The sequence below is a fragment of the Canis lupus genome, chromosome X (genome assembly GCF_011100685.1).
Source record: "Canis lupus familiaris isolate Mischka breed German Shepherd chromosome X, alternate assembly UU_Cfam_GSD_1.0, whole genome shotgun sequence".
NCBI classification, from domain to species: domain Eukaryota; kingdom Metazoa; phylum Chordata; class Mammalia; order Carnivora; family Canidae; genus Canis; species Canis lupus.
Window position 1 is genome coordinate 48,936,611 of NC_049260.1, and position 13,747 is coordinate 48,950,357.

A 13,747-nucleotide genomic window follows, 5' to 3' on the forward strand; every position below is an offset into this window, starting at 1 on the left:
TTATCCCCAGGATGCAAGGCTGGTTAAACACTCATAAAGCAATCAATGTGATTGATCATATCAGCAAGAAAAAAACAAGAACCATATGATCCTATCATTAGATGCAGGGAAAGCATTTGACAAAATACAGCATCCATTCCTGATCAAAACTCTTCAGAGTGTAGGGATAGAGGGAACATTTCCTCAGCATCTTAAAAGCCATCCATGAAAAGCCCACAGCAAATATCATTCTCAATGGGGAAACACTGGGAGCCTTTCCCCTAGATCAGGAACAAGACAGGGATGTCTACTCTCACCACTGCTATTCAACATAGTACTAGAAGTCCTAGCCTCAGCAATCAGGCAACAAAAAGAAATAAAAGGCATTCAAATTGGCAAAGAAGAAGTCAAACTCTCCCTCTTCGCCGATGACATGATACTCTACATAGAAAACCCAAAAGCCTCCACCCCAAGATTGCTAGAACTCATACAGCAATTTGGCAGTGTGGCAAGATACAAAATCAATGCCCAGAAGACAGTGGCATTTCTATAGACTAACAATGAAACTGAAGAAAGAGAAATGAAGGAGTCAATCCCATTTACAATTGCACCCAAAAGCATAAGATACCTAGGAGTAAACTTAACCAAAGAGGTAAAGGATCTATACCCTAAAAACTACAAAACACTTCTGAAAGAAATTGAGGAAGACACAAAGAGATGGAAAAATATTCCATGATCATGGATTGGAGGAATTAATATTGTGAAAATGTCAATGCTACTGAGGGCAATTTACACATTTAATGCATCCCTATCAAATACCATGGACTTTCTTCAGAGAGTTGGAACAAATTATCTTAAGTTTTGTGTGGAATCAGAAAAGACCACGAATAGCCAGGGGAATATTAAAAAAGAAAACCATATCTGGGGGCATCACAATGCCAGATTTCAGGTTGTACTACAAAGCTGTGGTCATCAAGACAGTGTGTGACTGGCACAAAAACAGACACATTGATCAATGGAACAGAATAGAGAATCCAGAAGTGGACCCTCAACTTTATGGTCAACTAATATTCGACAAAGGAGGAAAGACTATCCACTAGAAAAAAGACAGTCACTTCAATAAATGGTGCTAGGAAAATTGGACATCCACATGCAGAAGAATGAAACTGGACCATTCTCTTACACCATACACAAAGATAAACTCAAAATGGGTGAAAGATCTAAATGTGAGACAAGATTCCATCAAAATCCTAGAGAAGAACACAGGCAACACCCTTTTTGAACTTGGCCACAGCAACTTCTTGCAAGATACATCCATGAAGGCAAGAGAAACAAAAGCAAAAATGAACTATTGGGACTTCATCAAGATAAGAAGCTTTTGCACAGCAAAAGAAACAGTCAATAAGACTCAAAGACAACCTACAGAATGGGAGAAGATATTTGCAAATGACGTATCAGAAAAAGAACTAGTATCCAAGATCTCTAAAGAACTTATTAAACTCCACAGCAAAGAAACAATTCAATCATGAAATGGGCAAAAGATATGAACAGAAATCTCACAGAGGGAGACATAGACATGGCCAACAAGCACATGAGAAAATGCTCTGCATCACTGGCCATCAGGGAAATACAAATCAAAACCACAATGAGATACCACCTCATACCAGTGACAATGGCGAAAATTAACAAGACAGTAAACAACAAATGTTGGAGAGGATGTGGAGAAAAGGGAACCCTCTTGCACTGTTGGTGGGAATGTGAACTGGTGCAGCTACTCTTGAAAACTGTGTGGAGGTTCCTCAAAGAGTTAAAAATAGATCTGCCCGACGACCCAACAATTGCACTGCTGGGGATTTACCCCAAAGATGCAGATGCAGTGAAACGCCGGGTCACCTGCAGCCCGATGTTTATAGCAGCCATGTCCACAATAGCCAAACTGTCTAAGGAGCCTCGGTGTCCATCGAAAGATGAATGGGTAAAGAAGATGTGGTCTATGTATACAATGGAATACTCAGCCATTAGAAACAAGAAATATCCACCTTTTGCTTTGATGTGGATGGAACTGGAGGGTATTATGCTGAGTGAAATAAGTCAATTGGAGAAGGACAAACATTATATGGTCTCATTCATTTGGGGAATATAAAAAATAGTGAAAGGGAATAAAGGGGAAATGAGAAGAAATGAGTGGGAAATATCAGAAAGGGAGACAGAACATGAGAGACTCCTAACTCTGGGAAATGAACAAGGGGTGGTGGAAAGGGAGGTGGGTGGGGGGTAGGGGTGACTAGGTGATGGGCACTGACGGGGGCACTTGACGGGACGAGCACTGGGTGTTATCCTGTATGTTAGTAATTTGAACACCAATAAAAAATAAATTTATTTTAAAAAAGTAAATCGCCACAACTGCCAAAAAAATAAAAAAATAAAAAATATGTAAAAAAAATTAAATAACAACAACAAAAAATAACCATTGGGAAACAAGGCCCATGATCGAAATCATTCACCTTTCATCAGTCACCAAGATGGTTCCTAAACCTGGGACTCAATTCTGAGTCTGGTATTCTCTATGTTAAAACATATTTTGATTTAGAGGTGCCATAATCCTGGGCTAAAATACTGTCTTCTGGTCCAGCTAAACACAGATTTCTCCATCCTTTTTTTCCTAGCTACACCTTCTGACACGGTGGTTGCAGGATAGGACAAAGAGATTCTTCCCATTTAAACCCCTAACTTCAGTACCAAGAATAATTGAGAAATATGGAACCAGAAGATCACTAACAAAGCTTTACTTGGTTTGGCTGGATTGGGCAAGTTCTTAAAGCAGGGACATAACACTCCCTCTTCTAGATTGATGAATTCTTCTATTGGTGTCCTGAGCTTGTGCCCTGTAAGAAGAGGCCAAGATGTTTGGGAGTTGAGACCAGAGATCCTTCTAAGACTAAAGGACTCTCACTTGGCCAGTGTCTGAAAGAATACTGAGAAGGTAATTTTGTTTCTTAGAGACTCAAGTCTATTAATCTAGAAAATGGGAATAATACTAATAACCTCTACCCCATCTGAAAATCAAATCACATGTGAATGTACTTTGCTAAAGTTAATATGTGCACGTTAGCATTTGAATTTAATTCTGACTTTCAATGATATTTATTGAGCATGTATCATTGTGCTAGGTATTAGAGATATATCAGTAAATTAACAAGTAAAATCCCCTACCTTTCATGGAATTTACATTCTAGTGGGGAGAAGAACAATAAAGAAAACATATAAGCAAAACATGTAATATGTCAGATAGCAAAAAATAAAATAGAGGAAAATAAAGCAGGAAAGAGGGGGAGACAGTCAATTTTAAGTAGAAAAGTCAGGGAAGATATCAAGGAGAAGGTGATATATGAGTAAAGACATGAAAGAGGTGAAGATTGGAGCCATGAAGTATATGGGGCAGGAGTGTTCTAGACAGAGAGAAAAACAAATGCAAAATCTGTGGCGAGGGGGATGCCAGACATTTTTTAGGAACAGTAAGAGGCCACGACTATCTGGAGTGGGGAAAGAATGTGGGAAAGGTGAAGGAAATGAAGTCATAGAGGTAAGAATAGGTTGATTACACAGAACTTTGTAGATAATAGTAAGTATTTGGCTCTTTTTTTTAAGAATTTGGCTCTTATTCAAGGAGAGATTGTTAGCCATCAGATGGTTTTGAGCAGAGGAGTGATATGACCCAACTTAGATCTTTTTTTGTTTTCCAACTTAGATCTTGATAGTAACCCTCAGCTGCAAGGTAAAGAACAGACTATACTTATATTATAGACCTTATGACATTATAAGACAGCTACCATTTTACAGCAGTGCTACTCAAACTTTAATATATAATATAAGTCAAATAGGAACCGTGTTAAAATGCAGAATTGTACTTGTTAAATCTGGAGTGGAGCTAAAGATCCTGAATTTCTAACAAACTCTCAGGTGATTCAGATGCTAGGCCAGAGCAGAACACTTTGAGGGTAGGAGCTATGTCCAATGCTGGCATGGAGCTTGACAACTCTATTATATGTTTGCTGCATGAATGACATTAGTGGTTTGATATCCAATGCCACATAGCACATTTCAGAGGGTAATATTTAGCTATTTGTATGGAGGTAAGGAAGAGGAAAAGATAAAGAGAGACATGGATGGATGGGTGAATAGATGAAAAAGGAAAAAAAGGAAAACTAACTTTTTACAAATATATTTACTTAATTTCATCAACAAACTTAAGAGTTTGGTATACTGAAGCCCACTGGACAAAATAGAAAAAATCAAAATTTAGAGGAGTTAAGGGGCAAGTTCAAGGCCACAGTGTGCCTACGTGACTAAGTCAGGGTGTGACAGCCAGCATTCCACATACCTACAGCCCTTGTTCTTTCCACTCTACTTTATTGCCTCGTGGATGGGGTAGTGGGGATAATGTTTAACCTTCCTGGAAGGGATGAAAAAATGAGTTGAGGTAAAGAAAGTTAAGGCCCATAATCCTTGGCCTTGGTCTTTCTAGATCTGCACTGTCCAACATGGGTGCCATTTAGTCACATGTGTATTTAATTTAAAATTAAATTTAAAATTCCATTTCTCTTATATTCCACATATGAGTGAAACCATATTATAATTGTCTTTCTCTGACTGATTTATTTCACTTAGCATAATATCCTCCAGTTTCATCCACATTGATGTAAATGGTAAGTATTCACCCTTTCTGATGGCTGAGTACTATTCCATTGTGTGTGTGTGTGTATGTATATATATCTCCATCATCTGTCGATGGACATCTCAACTTCTTCCTTTTTTTATTATTTTTTTTCTTGGCTCTTTCCATAGTTTGGCTTTTGTGGACATTGTTGCTATGAACATTGGGGTGCAGGTGCCCCTTTGGATCACATTTGTATCTTTCGGGTAAATATCTAGTAGTGCAATTGCTGGGTCATAGAGTAGCTCTATTTTTAACTTCTTGAGGAATTTCCATACTGTTTTCCAGAGTAGCTGTACCAGGTTGCATTCTCATAGAGGAAGGGAGGGAAAACTGAATGGGAAGTCATCAGAGAGAAAGACAAACCATGAGAGACTTTTAACTATAGGAAACAAATTGAAGGTTGCTGGAAGGAAGGTGGGTGGGGGAATGTGGTAATTGGATGAGGGACATTAAGGAAGGCATGTGATGTGCACTGTTATATCCAGCTGATAAATTATTGGACACTACATCTGAAAATACTGATGTAGTATATGTTGGCTAATTGAACTCAAATTAAAAAAATAAAAACAAAAAAAACTCCATCCCATTTTTCAATCATACTAGCCACTTCTCAACCACTCAGTAACCACAGATGGCTGGCTAGTGGCTACTCTGTTGGAGAATGCAGATGTACTTTATCACTATAGGAAGTTCTATTGGGTAACAATATTCTAAAGAAACAAGAACAAGTTTTAAAGCTATACTATTGATTCCAGAGTGGGCCCTGGCTTCAATAGCACTTAAAGAACAGAAAGTTCTGACCTGACCCCTCATCTGGAAAAAAGAGGATAAACATATTCAAAGTAGAGTTTTCTCTGAGTCAAGTAGAATGCTAGTGTGTGTGTGTGTGTGTGTGTGTGTGCGTGAAAGAGGGAGAGAGAGAGAGAGAGAGAGAGAGAGAGAGAGAGAGAATCTTTTAGAAACATTCTTTCTGCTATTTCCCATTGGTATTCCCATGTTATTGTTTAGTAAAATGCCTTTTGAAAATGTCAACTAGTCCCATGAGCTCAAGAGAGAATGAGAAAAAGGGCTGTCTCCTTACTCAGGTTAGAGACATGGAAGAGATGGAGTTAGGGAATGTGGAGCCACAGCTCCTGGGGAGCTAAGTGGCATATACTGAAGGAGCTTAGAATTGTCTACTCAGTCTTTATCTCCTATAGATTCCTCCTCTAAGCTCTTTTCTGCTCAAACCTAAAACCAGTGTTCTTCAAGTGAAAGAAGGTGACCAATAACATCAGTTTCACCAGGAATGCCTGTTAAATATAGAGATGCCTGTGGTTTACCCAGACTGAGATTTCACAACTTTGGGAGGCAGAAGGGGCTGGAATTTGTATGTTTAACAAGCCACTCCAGAAACTTTAGTGCACATTCAAGTTTGTGAACCACAAGCTGTAGGAAGAAGTGATTTGCTTTAATGAATGAGGTCAGGCCTTTACATGGTGTGGTAACAACCAAATCAGAAGCCAATAGGATAAGGGTAGAGATTCAAGGAAGAAAAGATGGGGGATGGAATCAGGGAAAGATAGAGAGAGAAGGAATATAAAAATGAAAGAGAAAAGTTAAAGAAAGAGAGAAACTGATATAAGGACTGAGAAGCTCCAAGGGAGCTGTTTCACCCACTTAGCAGAATGTAGGAGGCCAGTCCAGCTGCTCTTTCCAATATCTTGGGATTGTCACAGGTACAGCTCAGGAGAGTTGTTGGTTCTTCATGAAAATGCCCTCTACCCCACCCTGGATACCCCCACATACACTATCACAGCTGGGCCTACCTCACAAATGTCCTTGAGGTGCTTGATGTAATGACGTTCAGTGCTCATGATCTCATTGATGACATTGGCTCGCATCTGGTCCCGGTTCTGTAGTGGCCGGCCCAGACAGAGGCAGTCTGAGTTGGGGTCCAGGTGCCCATTCTGCACATCACTGGGCCCTTCCTCCACCCCATCCTCCTGGTTCACCCAGAGCTGTGGAAGCAGGCAAAAGAATAATAATAGAGTAGTTTTCTTCTTTGAAAATTTTCTAGTCAAGTAGAAAAATGATAAACTAAATTCTTCAAGTATTCAGAGAACATTCAACCAGAGGCCCCTGTAAATTGAATGCCAGGCTTGGCTTTAGGGTAACTTGCTGGCTTTATGCAGGAATTTAATCCTCTCTAGGCCTCTCATGACATATCTGTAAAATGGAGGATGGAGAAGGATACAATTAAATCATATCTGAGAGGATAAGATGTCTAAGATTTCAGAGAAGAGTTATGGCAAACAGAACTCATTCATGCTTGAACATATCTAGGTAGCCCAGCTGACATCAAAAAGAAAAAAAGACTAAGCTATATATCTTGGGTATATGTCACAGCTGGATCAAACACAACACCTATGAGCATGGAGACCAAAGTTGAATACTGGTGTGAGTATCCTGAAAACAGGATCTTCAGTGTTTATTTACATCAAAATATGTACATAATTATTAAAATTTTACTATAAAATGCCTCGGGTATGTAATGATCTCTACATCTACAAAGTTGGAGTAAAGATGACATAATATTTCCATACCACATAACAGCAACAGCTGATTGAACACTTACTATATAGCAACCACTATGCCAAGAGCTTTCAATGAACTGTGTTACTCAGTCCTGCTAGGCATGTACCATTATTACCTCTATTTGATGTAAGAGAATAATGAGGCTCAGAAAAATTAAGGAATTTGTCCCAAGTCACTCAGTTAGGAAAGCAGAAGAACCAGGATAGGAACCAGGTGGTCTGACTTCAAAGCCTACGTCTTAACCACTATACTAGCATCTTTATACCTCTGGTTCTAAGGAAAACAGGAAAAGAGTAAAGAAGGGCTTGGGCTTAGGTGAGCTGAGAATTATCAAAATCATTAGAAATGGGTGCAATTGGTAAGTGTTGAAACTATACATTCTAACACATAAAGGCAAAGGGATGCAGGAAAACGTCCTTTGGGGAGGCTGAGTGAAATGTTTCTGTATCTATGATGATGGCTTACATCAGGGAGATGGCTCATTTCACCCTGGTCCTAGGAAGGAGGAAGGAGAGAGGGTCAGGAAAAAAGGAAGGGTGGAACCTTAGGAAGAGTGGTAAAATCTGCCAGGGGAATTAGCCAAAGAGCTAAAGAGTTGTCTCAACAGTTTTAATCAACAATCCATCTTTCCCTTCCATAACCACCCCCAGCTTTTTCCACTTTCCTGCCTCAAGAAGCTGAGATCGGGGATCCCTGGGTGGCGCAGTGGTTTGGCGCCTGCCTTTGGCCCAGGGCGTGATCCTGGAGACCCGGGATCGAATCCCACGTCGGGCTCCCGGTGCATGGAGCCTGCTTCTCTCTCTGCTTCTCTCTCTGCCTCTCTCTCTCTCTCTCTCTCTCTCTCTGACTATCATAAATAAAAAAAAAAAAAAGCTGAGATCAATCAATTTAGATGCAACACTATCTCTGCCATCAGAAAGGCCTGTTGGTGAGTGGCCTTAGGAGGTCAGAGGCTTTGGGATGGAGCTAAAGGAACAGTAGTTATTTCTCAACTCTGTGTATTCTCCCCTCTTTTTGCCTCACAGAGGATGAGGGGTATGGTTATCACCCAACAAACCTAGAAATGTCACCAGCAATATAGTCTACTTATTTGCCACAGGCCAAAGCAATTAGGTCTCATCTCTTTTTAATAAATTTTCATACACAGCCAAATGTGCAAAAATCCATCTCCATTCAGAACCTATCATCCTCCAAATGTTCTATTGGAAATCTCTTTACATCTTTCAAAGGTCAACTTTGTGTCTTCAATATGCTAACAGTTGCTCTTTAATACCAGCAATAGACAATGATAAGGGATGATTAATCAAGGAACAGATCTGTTCAAAAAGGTGATTCTAAGGCATTGAAGGAAGCATAACATATACATGATGTCATCTATGTGAAACAATGAAGGACTCATCCTATAATAATTCATTAGCTTTTCCCAGATTTTCATATAGCAAGCTAAACTTTGCTATAAAAAGGGTTCCATAGGCAGGTCTTTAAGAGATTTAAAATGAAACAAAACATTTATTTTTTTTCTCAGGAGTTTAAGACGAGTCAATTCAAAATACTGGCTTTTGGATGGCTGGAATGAGATGACTCTCTGGAACAGTTCCAGTAGGAAGGAGCACAAGATATCTGTGGGGGTAGGGTCCAGACAGGCAATGTCTAGAGCCTGGCAAGTTGGAAGACATTCCAGGAAATCCTCTCAGAGTACTTGAAGACTATTTTCTTCAACCTTTATTGAACTCAAAGCAAAGCTGGGTTAATGCAACTCAATTGAACAAAAACCTATTTTGTATCTATTCTTTACTTCACCTCTAACTATTAGAGACACAAGGATGAGCTATTAACACCTCCCTCCTCTCTCCTGCCTCATTGGTTCCAGGGAATGCTTTCCAAATCAGAGAATATCTCTGGTTCTTATCTCTTCCTATTCCATTCTCATTGTCATGGCCCCCACTCCCTAGATGATTCCCATAGGTTATCTACCAGCTCTAATTACCCCCCATATACCACTATCAGGCCAATTTCCTTGACTATAACTTTTTTTTTAAAGATTTATTTATTTATTTATTTATTTATTTATGATAGACATAGAGAGAGAGAGAGAGGGGCAGAGACACAGGAGGAGGGAGAACAGGCTCCATGCCAGGAGCCCAACATGGGACTCGATCCCGGGACTCCAGGATCGCGCCCTGGGCCAAAGGCAGGCGTTAAACCACTGAGCCACCCAGGGATCCCCTTGGCTATAACTTTGATGGCTACTCTCACACTCCAAAACCCATTACCAAGTCCAAATCTTTTACCCTGAAATTCAAACATTACCATAATCTGGCTTCAATTTGCATTTCCATCCTTAGTTTCTACTCTGTCCTTCAGGAATACTTGGCTTCTCCCAAACTGGTCTATTTTCTGTCGACAAATATTCCCAACTATGGTCTTTAATCCCACACTTGATCATGTAAAAAATAGAGTACAGAGACTTTCAACCACTTCAGCAAAAATGAACCAACATTTCAACTTCCTGATGAAGAAACCTGGGCACATACAGGAAAAATAATGCCAGGGAATTACCAACCTACCAAGATCCCCATTTTAATATACTTTTCTTTTCTATTTTTTATGTACCTTCCTTTTTTCTCTCTATTTTTTATGTTACATAATAGATACAGGAATACTTTTGCTTTGTAAAAAGTGAAAACAGAGAAAAAGGAGAAGACTCAAATTATTACAATTAGGAATAAAAGAGTAAAAACCACTGCCAGTCTAACAAAATTTTTAAAAAGGATTAAAGAGGGCAGCCTGGGTGGCTCAGCGGTTTAGCGCCACCTTCAGCCCAGGATATGATCCTGGGCACCCGGGGTCGAGTTTGAGTCCCATGTCAGGCTCACTGCATGGAGCCTGATTCTCCCTCTGCCAGTGTCTCTGCCTCTCTCTCTCTCTCTCTCTCATAAATAAATAAATAAATAAATAAATAAATAAATAAATAAAATATTTTTTAAAAAATAAAAAGGATTAAAGAGAATGCTATGCACAATGGTATGCCAAAATTAGATAACCCAATGAAATCGGTAAATTCCTAGAATCATAAAAACTACAGAAAATAATTGAAGAAGAAATAGCCAGCCTGAATAGACCCTATGGCAAGTAAAGACTAATTAAAAACTTCTTCCATGGGAAAAAGAAAATAAAAAGCCAGGATCAGTTGGCATGACTCACGAAGTCCACCAAACATTTAAAGAATCAATCTTTCACAAACTTTCAAAAAATAGAAATGCAGAAATTCTCAATAAAATATCTGCAAACCAAATCCAGTAAGATATATATATTTTTAAAAATCCAGATGGAATTCATGCCAAGAATGCAAGATTGGTTCAACATATGAGAATCAGTCAATGTAATATATAATTATTAATGCAAAAAAGGTTTGAAAAACCATAATCATTTCAATAGACAAAAAAAAAGCATTTGGCAAAATCCAATACCTTCTCATGATAAAAAAAATAGAAAACACTCAATAAATTAGGAATAGGAAGAAAGTTTCTCAAATAGCTGATAGAAATTTATGGAACATCCTTAATTAATGTATAATTAATGGTAAAAGACTCAATGCTTTCATCCTACAATCAAGAACAAAGATCACTTCCATGCAACATCTATACTGAGGGCTAGCACAATTGGAGAAAAAAACATTCAGAAAAGAAAAATTAACACTATTCACATATGACATGATTTTATATATATATATATATTCCTAAGAAACACACACACAGAAATATACACACAAATCCTATTATAATTAATAAATGAATTCAGCAATGTTACAGGATACAAAATCAATATACAAAAGTCAATTGTTTTTCTGAAAATAAAATTAAGAAAACAATCCCAATTAAGTAGCATCACAAAGAAAAAATTCCTCAAGATTACATTTTACAAAAGAAGTGTAAGACTTGTACACTGAACATTGCAAAACAGTGTTGAAAGAAAGTAAATAAGACCTAACTAAATAAAAAGATGTCTCATGTTCATGGATTAAAAAATTTAATATAGGTAAAATGGTATTATTATGCAAATTGATTCAGATTAAACATAATCCCTATCAAAACTCTCAGCTTGCAGAAATTAACATGATGATTCTAAATGTCATACTGAAATTCAAAAGACCCCAAATAACCAAAACAATTTTGAAAAAGAACAAAGTTGGAGGACTCACACTTCTTGATTCCAAAACTTACTACTAGCCTTTAGTAACCAAGGGAATGTAGTACTGGCATAAGAACAGATATAAAGATCAACAAAATAAATGAGAGTACAGAAATACTCAATATTTACACTAAATTGATATTTTTCAAAGGTGTCAAAACAATTCAAAGGGGAACCTTACAGTCTTTTCAATAAATGGTGTGTGAGAAAAACTGGATATCCACATGCAAAAGAATAAACTTGGACCCATACCTCACACTATATATGAAAATTAACTCAAAATGGATTAAAGACCTAAATGTAAAAGCTAAAATCATAAAATATGTCAGAGTAAACACAGAAGCATATTTCGTGACCTTGGATTAGGCAATAGTTTCTTGCATATGACACCTGAAACACAAGCAACCAAAGGAAAACAATAGACTTTATTAAAATTAAAAATTTTGCTTTACAAATGATAGCATCAAGAAAGTGAAACAATGCCTAGAATGAAAGAAAATATTTGCATATACTATATCTGGTAAGGATCTAGTATCCAGAATATAAAGAACTCAACAATAAAAAGGAAAATAATCCACTTAAAAATGGGCAAAGCATCTGAGCATTTTTCCAAAGATATATAAATGGCCAATAAACACATGTAAAGATGCTCAACACCATTAGCTACCAGTGAAATACAAATCTAAATCACAATGAGATATCACTTCACACTCAATTAGATGGCTATAATAAAAAAAAGACAATATCATGTGTTAATGAGGATATGAAGAAATTGGAACCCTCATACACTACTGGTAAGAGTGTAAATTGGTAAAACTACTGTGGAAAACATTTTAGCAATTTCTCAAAAATTTAAATGTATAGTTACCATATAATGTAACCAGCAGTTCTACTCCTAGGTATATAGTCAAGGGAACTGAAAATACATGTTCACACAAAAACTGGTATACACATGTTCATAGCAGCATTACTCATAATGGCCAAAATGTGAAAGCAATCCAAAACTTCAACTGATAAATTGATAAATCAGAATGTGGTTTGTATGTGAACACACACACACACACACACACACAAACACAAAATAGAATACTATTTAGCAATACAAAGGAATAAGATACAATATGGATAAATCTCAGAAACAGCATGCTAAGTAAATGAAGCCAGACACACAAATAACCTTTTTTTTAAAGATTTTATTTATTTATTCAAACCACATATTATATACACCATTTATATGAAATAACCCAAATAGACAAATCCATAAAGACAGAAAACAGATTAGTGGTTTCCAGGGGCTTGGGAGAGGGGTAAATGGGGAGTTAGTGCTAATGGTTGCAGAGTTATTTTTGGGGAGTGAAGAAAATGTTCTGGAAAAAATAGTGGTGATTGTTGCACAATGAATATACAGTTGACCCTTGAACAACATAGATGTTGGGGTGCCAACTTCCCAAATAGTAAACATATCTGTGTATAATTTTTGACTCTAAAACTTAACTATTGGGATGCCTAGATGGCTCAGCGAGTTGAGTGTCTGCCTTCAGCTCAGGTCCTGATCCCAGGATCCAGGATCGAGGCCACATTGGGCTCCTTGTGGGCGCCTGCTTCTGTCTCTGCCTCTCCCTCTCCTTCTCTCTCTCTCTCAATCTCTCTCTCACGAATAAATACATAAAATCTTTTAAAAAATGAAACAACTATTAATAGCCTACTATTGACCAGAATCCTTACCCATAACATAAACAGTTAATTAACACACATTTTGTATTTTGTATGTATCATCTACTATACTATATCCTTACAATTAAGTAAGCTAGAGAAAAAATAAGAAAAGCATAAAAAGTATATTGACAGAATTGTACTATATTTATCTTAAAAATCCCATGTGTAAGTGGACCTATACTGTTTTAAACCCATGTTGTTCAGGGTCAACTATACTAAAACCCACTAAATTGTACACTTTAAAATGGTAAGTTTTTGGCATATGTGATATATCTCTATAAAAAATAAAAAGGTAGACTAGTCTAGATAAGGTGAAAGTTCTCCTTTGACTACACCTCATCCTAGTTATTTCTACCTTTCCTAAGGAAATTATGGTTATAAATTGATTTGTATAATTTTTGCTAACTTTCCCTCATGTATTTATATACCTATACACATAATACAGAGAAATTCATTGTTCCACTACAATTCATTCATTGTTCCACATGTTAAACTCATGCTAATTCATCCCTTGGTACATACTTCAACATCTTTAGTAGCCTATCCCTGCAAGAGGTTTAGTAGTTC

The 13,747-nt window shown here is 37.4% G+C and overlaps 1 protein-coding gene across 11 annotated transcripts in view; it reads right to left on the minus strand.

Annotated features, from left to right (window-relative positions):
- The window catches only part of ARHGEF9 (Cdc42 guanine nucleotide exchange factor 9), a 212,052-nt gene that overhangs the window by 103,375 nt on the left and 94,930 nt on the right, over positions 1-13,747 (minus strand). For 10 of the 11 annotated variants that reach the window (XM_038587547.1, XM_038587555.1, XM_038587551.1 and 7 more), the window contains one exon: positions 6,505-6,696. The exons of the other annotated variant lie outside the window; for it this stretch is intronic. In XM_038587547.1, coding sequence (XP_038443475.1) covers positions 6,505-6,696 — 192 coding nt within the window. The remainder of the gene's footprint in view (positions 1-6,504; positions 6,697-13,747) is intronic. 11 annotated transcript variants of the gene reach the window in all.